Source organism: Dipteris shenzhenensis, chromosome 17, assembly GCF_047967505.1.
Source record: "Dipteris shenzhenensis isolate YYH24624 ecotype China chromosome 17, Dip_SZ_1.0, whole genome shotgun sequence".
In the NCBI taxonomy this organism is placed as follows: Eukaryota; Viridiplantae; Streptophyta; class Polypodiopsida; order Gleicheniales; family Dipteridaceae; genus Dipteris; species Dipteris shenzhenensis.
The window spans coordinates 8099667-8107772 of NC_141612.1; the positions used below are offsets into that span (position 1 = coordinate 8099667).

General features: G+C 39.6%; 1 protein-coding gene across 2 annotated transcripts in view; it reads left to right on the forward strand.

The window, feature by feature from the left end:
- LOC147891624 (NADH-ubiquinone oxidoreductase B8 subunit) overlaps window positions 1–904 on the forward strand; it is a 34279-nt gene extending 33375 nt beyond the window's left edge. For both annotated transcript variants that reach the window (XM_087388823.1, XM_087388824.1), the window contains exon 3: window positions 536–904. In XM_087388823.1, coding sequence (XP_087244949.1) covers window positions 536–648 — 113 coding nt within the window. In that variant the 3' untranslated portion in view covers window positions 649–904. The remainder of the gene's footprint in view (window positions 1–535) is intronic.
- Window positions 905–8106: the final 7202 nt, after the last annotated feature.

Sequence of the window (8106 nt, forward strand, 5' to 3'; positions counted from 1 at the left end):
GTAAGGCTATGCATCCCGTCACAATCATAAACATTGTAGGCCTAGAAAACATGTAGAAGTGCGATAGAAAATTCCTAAAAAAGATTTCTCAAAGAAAATACAGGACACATCTTAGTGGACATTAAAGTAATAAGGATAATTATGCATCTCAGAATAGATGCTAGTGGTCTATTTCGGCATTGTGAAAATTTTCACAATGTGATTTTGAAGATTGGAGATTTTTGAAGATCAAAATATACTTTTGATCTGTAAGCCCAATTGCGGCCAGATTTTTTGAAGTTCTATAATTGATGCTAATTGAGATTAATGAGTTGTACTTTGGTTCTTTCTGAATATGATGTCACATTTGATGCTACAGTTTTAGTGCATTTAATCTTTGAACATGTCTGAAAAGGTTCAATCTTTTGTTTACAAATTTCCTGAATTGCATTCCGTATCCTGCATTTTAACCGGTTCAATCTTTTGTTTACAAATTTTATTGTGTCATATTTCAAAATCTATAAGTTAATCTTTCCCTCTTGTGGGTATGTGTCAGAATTTGGAGTCGAAAAAAGTGTTGCCCTCGAATGGCTATCAGAACCTCAGATTACGGCCAGACTGGAGGAGCTTGTTAATGCAGGTTATGAGGCATCGGCTGGTAAATCATAAGACAGCATAGCCAATGTTTGGAAAGGTCTTGTTTTCTTGCAATGGAGTTGTATTTCAATGATTAAATGGGTAAGTGAAAATGTGAGTAGCCAGGAATCCATGGATTTTTGGACAACTCAGATTGGTGCTTGTGTCACACTATCACCAAGTTGGATATTTTTGTTTAAATCAAGTGCAAAAGTGCTATTGGTTTACTACGCCGTGATGTAACTTTGCTCAGCACTTTTTTGAAAACTTTCTTGAGAGACAATGGAAATGGTTATCTTCATTAGTATAAACAGATCTAGATAGATTGCAAGGGATTAGGTTATGTATTCATTGAATGTGTCCACCATAAATCGGATGTGTCCATAAATCTTCGGAAGGTAGATGGTGAATTCTTGAGTCTCGATGGAATGGCTTTGCATGCACATGCTTCCCACTTGGTTATAAGTGCTGTCTTTTCTCGTCCTCCTTGGCGATGGATATTTGATTTTATCCATCGTAGCTGTCCATGAATGAGTGCAATTTGTACATGGCTACTTGGTTCAAAATGCTATTCGTGAAGGGGGCCAGGCAGGCGTGCGCACACGCACGCATTTTGTGAACTAACTAGTCTCAATAACCATGGCGAGCTAGCTAGTCTCTTGTAGTATTGGACAATCTTGGCATAGGAGTATATTTCTTAGTTTCCTAGTAATACTTATTAACAAGATTTTTCATTAAAGAGAGCATTTCTTAGTTTCCTAATAGTATCTGTTAAACAAGATTTTCATTCAAGAGACTCTAGGATGCATAGTGTACGCCTTAACCTTTTGTTTTGTTTCTCTGCTTATTCAATGTCATTATCTTTCTCTAAGTGCGTTTCTCCAAGTGAATCTTGACCAAGAAGGGGAGCTACTATTGGCCCATCAATGAGTAAAGAAATGCATAGAGTCATTTCAATTCAATGTTAAAAATGATTGATTTGGACTATCTTTATGATTTTTTCAGATTGCCAAACCTTCATGGTATTACTTTATTGGGGGCTTATGAGAATGACCCATGTGCCGTACTCTCCATTAGAAGTGTGGCCTATCAGATAAAGGCTCAATGTTAAAGCAAATGTGCGATTCAACGCATGCAGATACACACAAATTTCATAAAATGTAATTGTAGTGCATCATTGCATAAATGGTTGGTCCAAAAATCCCCTTCTTTTGAACTCAATTCATTAATTCTAGAACTTAAATTCATTAACTCCAAAACTCTAGAAATCCACATATGCTAAAATTGCTACAAACGATGTGCATGTGTTCTAGAAATCAATGCAAGTTCAAATGTGAACATTTGTACTTAAATGGATCTTAATAAGTTCAAATGCTAAACGCTACTAACATAAGTTTGAATGTGTAAGCTTTTCTATGGCTTGAGTACTTAGCTTTTGAATTTAAATTCCAACTCAAGTCGTTTGGAAGCTTGAGCCTAGCAAGTTAAGGAAGGGGCCCCTAAAACATCATAGCCTATAGGGCCTACCTAGCCTCACCTAAAGTAAAAGCCCCAACAAAAGGATTATAATGTGAGTCATGCCCATTGGGACTCCAATCAAATTGCATTATCCAAGCCTATAAATGACTCTAAACTTAGAAATCCCTCGAATCATTTTTTGTTAGCGATTAAATGCCTTAAGCCTTTTTTTACATGCATCCTATACCATAGTGCACTCATGCAATTGTCTAAGCTACAAGACCATCCAAAGAGAAGCGAGTCAAAGAGAATGATGGAAAAACCAAGGGTTTAAGAGAGAATGAGTATCCATGATCTCAAATTGGACCTTAGTCCACAAATCCCAACATTCCTGCGCCTTTTTACATTCTAGCAATTCAAGCATTGATATGCAATTGCATGCATCATGAAAATTTTTGGGGAAAAATCAAGTATTATCATGGCCAATCCTCTTTGTGAACATTTGCTCACAAGCAAGGCAACTACTCCATAATGAACCTTCTATAAATTATTGTACAAATGACAAAAAAATCCAACGTGGTATAAAGAACCTTTACCTTCCTAGAACTACATAGATAATCCCAAAAACAAAAAATCAAGTATTAAATGACCTTACGACAAGGACATTGCAATGAGAGCATTTTTTCCCTGCATTTCAGATAAGCATTAGGGAGTCAAACCCTTGGCCAAAGGTGTTTATAGAGTACCAAGACAACAAGTTGCCCAAGAGATAGCTAACTATACACATATACAAGGGTTAGGGTTAGGGTTTGTCCCATTAACCCTATCCAGATGGTGTTATTTACACCATTTTAAACACCCCCTCTGCAATTGCACTGGATAAGCAAAGTATGCTTTGCATAACAAATTTTTTAAATTTATTGAATGTTACATGATGGCAACAAAAATAACAATAAGAAAGAATGCAAAATATTTCAATAGAAATGTATGTACAAAGTTGTACAACTTAATCTTCACTTCCCCCTCTTAAGTTGCAATGGGTGAAGACCAAGTTGATGTCAAAAGTGTGTGGATTTTTGTTACAGGAAAGTGGCCTTGTAAGATGTGTGCAACCTATTCTTGTGACAAACAATGAACTAGGTCAATCTCTTCACTAGGAACTAGGTCAAAATGACACAAGAATAGTCGTAAACATCTTCACCAAGAAACTTTTCCTTGAGGAGTCAATCTCTTCACTAAGAACTTTCTCATGAATGAATTGATAATGCACTTCGATGTCTTATGCTTTGGCATGAAATAAAAGGTTCTTTGCTAGTTGCATGCTGCTCATATTGTTAGAACAGAGTGTTGCAGCGTCTGTAGAAAATATCTTAATCTTTGAAAGAAGCCATTTGAACCAATTTGCTTCACAAGCAACATTGGTGGATCCTTTATATACTCTACTTCAGTGGAAGACAAGGCTAGTGTTGGTTACTTCTTAGTTTGCCATGACAAAGATGCGGATCCACTGGTAGATCTTATGTCATTTACACGCCTCGCCCAATTTGCAAGGGTATATCCATGTAGGTGTAATCGTAGTCCATAATCCCATGTACGCTGGAGGTGTCTGAGTACTCTCTTTGCTACATTGAGGTGAGTCTTCTTGGGATTCTGGTGCATGAATTGACTGAGCACACCAACTGTATGAGAGATGTCCAGCTTGGTGATAGTCAGGTAGATCAAGTTGCTAATGAATTGTCTATACTAAAGAGGATCCAAAGCTGCCGAACTATCAAGTGCTAACAATTTGATGCTTCCATAGGTGTAGGGAGTGACTTGTGGTCATGCAGATGAAATTGCTTATGTAGCCTTTGCATGTACTTGCCCTGAGAAAGCGTAATGCCAATATCTCTCGATATTTTTCTCTCAAGGAAATCATGGAGTTCTCCCATATCCTTTATGTCAAACTCCAAGGTGAGTTGACACTTAGCTTCTGAGATGAGATGTTTGTTGGAGCAATTGATGATCGTCATTAACATAAAGCACTACTAGAAGGATGCCTCTTGATATAAAGACATGGATTTGAATTTGATAGCTGAAAACTAGATGCTAGGAAATGATGGTGTATCCATGCACGAGGCACTAATTCCAAACCATAAAGTGACTTTTGCAACTTGCAGACTTTGTGTTCCATCACATTGACAGCATACACTAGAGGCTATGCCATGTAGATTTCCTCATCCAAAAGACCATCGATGAAGGCATTCTTTTGGTGGATGGGCCAATCAAAGTGTGAAGAAAGAGTTATGGATATCCTGACTATGGTCATCTTTGCAACTAGTGCAAAGGTCTCTTCATAATTTGTGTCATACTCTTGGGCATATCCCTTGGCTACAAAATTGGCTTTGTATTTGTGAGCCTTACCATCGAAATAAGCTTGAATTTGTAGACCAATTTTCATCCTATGTGCTGCTTCTTTGCAGGGAAATATATCGAAGTCCAAGTTTGCTTTTTTAGAAGAGCATTGTACTCTTCATCCATTGCATGTTTCTGCTCAGGGAGACTGGCATTCATTCTTGGAAGGAAGTCAACTCTTCAAATTCCATCACTATGGCCATGGGTGCAAAGTTGCTTTTATAGCTCCACCTCTTGGGTGCCTTTCTGGCATCATGAATTGATCTTCTAAGGTTGGAGGTGAAACTCTTGGTGATGTCGATGATGACTATGGTAGTGGCTATGCCCACTTTATAAAAGACCTTCTCCTTGCCGTTACTTTGAGTGGTCATTATAAACCGTGCATTGTTTGATGGTATAGGCAAAGACATTTGTTGCATGATTGGAATTGATGGCTAAGTCGGTGTAGATGCCATAGTCAAATTATCAAAATATGATGAAGCCTCATCAATGATAATATCCTTGGGTATAATCAGTTTCTGTTTGACTGGATCATAGAGTTTGTATTCCTTTGATTCTTTTGCATACCTTGTGAAGATGTAGTTGATTACAAGTTTTTTGCATAGTGCACCAGGAACATGAGCATAAGCAAGAGAGCCAAATCATCTAAAGTGATTAGCAGAGGGCTTAATTCTAGTGAATGCCTCTTCCAATGCCAGGTTCTATAAAAGAGCTATGGGGCTCCTATTCATCAAGTATAGAACTGTGTCACATACTTTGGTGCAATGCTATCTTGAAACCTTCTTCTTGTCTAGAATACAACTGGAGGACTTTGCAATAACTCTTGGGTACTCCATTCTCTTGAGGAGTATATCTGCATGTGAGCTAATGTTTAATACCACAAAAGGCATTGAACTCTGTGGACTTGTATTCCCTTCCATTGTCACAAGAGGACCTTAATGTAGTTGCCCGTCTGCTTTTTTCCAAGGCTTTGAAGTCTTTCAAGATGTTGGGTGTGTCAGATTTCTATTTCAGGATCCAAGTCTTCAAGATCTTGAGTGTGAAATCTTTCACAATGAAGTTTATGATGTTGAATGCCCAATTAGATTGTTGCTTTGTGAACTCTAGAAGCTAATCATGGTGAGAAGAGTTGTCAAACTCATAGGCAGAGGCTCAGGTCTCTTCTCTATTTCGGTGAAATCTCTTTAGCTAGAAGATGTTGACCATTTCAAACTTCCAGTTCCCATAATAGTTATGCTTGAGATTGCTATTATGGTCTAGAAAAATGAAATCGTCATGAGATTGCACAAAGTGCTAGTGATAGCCAAAGGATTTACAAGACGATATAAAAAAGGTGCAGTAACCAATGCTAAGATAGTTAGCTGGTGACTTTGTAATGGTGGCATGTGAGTGCAACTGTGTGCAAATGTGTTGAAGTCACTAATCCCAACTACCAGCTAACTCACCAATTGTGAAGCTACCCACTGCCAATATACTGACGTGGTATCAGTTTGTGTAAGTGTGAGTACTAGTTTCACACTTAACCAAAGAATTGCTCTTGCCCCGAGTGTCATTGTAATGGTGGCATGTGAGTGCAACTGTGTGCAAATGTATTGAAGCCACTAATCCCAACTGCCAGCTAACTCGCCAATTGTGAAGCTACCCACTGCCAATGTACTGACGTGGTATCAGTTTGTGTAAGTGTGAGTACTAGTTTCACACTTAACTAAAGAATTGCTCTTGCCCTGAGTGTCATTAGGTGCATACATTAACATGATGCCACACTTCCAATTGGCTTGCATAATCTCCATGCAACAGCATTTCCATTCTCCTCTTTCCACTACCCTTGAAATTTTAGTTTATCCTTAAGCGATATAGCTATCCCTCTTGATCCTCTAGTCAATTTGACCACAAATGTAACCCATTTGACATCTTGAAGAAACACCAAATTAGGGCATTCTCTCATCATGAGAGAAGTCCACCCTTTTTGTTATCCCTACCACAACTGCCACACATATTCCACAAAATGAGGGGGAACGTCTCATCCTTGTTGTAGTCTTTACTCCAGATCTGACTCATTTATCCCTCTCCTTGATGCTTGAGCAATCTGTACCCATCATGCAAAAAGCCAAATCTATTTCCTTCCCAAGGGCTTGACTGCATCTTTTGCCTCAGTTCTTGTCCTTTGCATTTGGCAAAGCTTCATCCTCCGCCATATCATAAGAAGCCACGACAAACTTTGCATTTTTGTCTCTTTCATTAATCATACCCATGAGAGTTTTCTACACACAACCACATCAGCCGGTGCCTCCTACATGGCAATTTGGTTTGATTAACCATTTCGCCCAAGGGCGCATCCTTAGAGTCCCTTCACTCATCATTGTCACCAAGATCCCCACACGAATCCTCCCACCAACCCCTACAACAATATGCACATGCAACTGCTCGCATCCAAATGAGGTCTTTGAAATTCACTCCGCCCATTCGCAGGCAAGTTCCCTCACCACTCCTTTGATGTCTCATCAAAGACTCTTGCTTGCACACAAAGCATGTGTTGGGGAAACGCCCAAACCGAAAGCCCAAGTATTTAGAGCCTTCGCACATCCAAGCAATCTCCTTTCTTGCATATTGCTGGTGGCTCCACGATATAAACCCATATTAGAAACCAATGCCCACCCCAGTAGGCCGAAGCCATATTGAATGCAATAGTCCAAAAAGGTAGAAAATTACCCTTGTCAATATTTAGGCCCTGTTCACACCAAGTGGCAGTCAAGAAATGAATGGTCATAACCTAATGAGATGGAGGCGGGTGAAATGAGATGTTCACAGGCACTCTCCTCAGCTGGAAAGATTACTTGAGCAAGGGGTGGAGAATGAGTTGTCTCTCCAACTCAACTGGGTCGCACTCTGCAGTAGGGTTGAGTTGGAGAGACAGCTTTCGGTGAAGGTTTGAGAATTCCTGTCCGGCTTGGCACCCCCGCCCATCTCCACAGAGCGCTCTGACGAGCCAATCACATTATGAGGAACTAGATTTGCGGCACGCTCTCCTTGTGAACTAGTGGTGTCAACAAATATCTGACATACGTAATTCCTGAGAGGGTGCCTCTTGAAGTAGCAAGTGCTTAGCCCGAATAGCGAGATCCTAACATTAGTCGGAGTTGATGCAAGGCCAACTCTTCTCTTCGAGGTGATCCTCATATCTGTAATCAATATGCTAATCTTGGAGCACTCCATTTTCAATAATCCATGGCTTGCTTTTGGGCCTGCTCGTCTTCATCTCAGGATAGCTCTTGTAGGTTCCTGGCTATACGAGAGTAAGCAAGGTAATCTTAGAGTAAAAAAGCAATAGCTTTTGCCCTTGAAAAAAGTGATTCAAACCATTAGATTTTCCAAGATCAACGTGGGCAGCCTTTCCGTCGTCAAGCATGTGTGCATTGCCTTCTAGTGTAGTGGTGAAAGAGAATTTTTAAAGCCAGTTGGGCTATTAAAAGTGAATTTTGTACAATGATTTCCATTGAAACAAACAACTTAATGTCGACATGAGAGGCGACACGGGGTCTGTTAGGACCCGATCCTCAGCACAGAGCCATCGTTGAGTTCATAGGAGTCCTGTGTACTGAAGGAAGCAATGACATCTCTATAATCAGAATCTTGGGGACA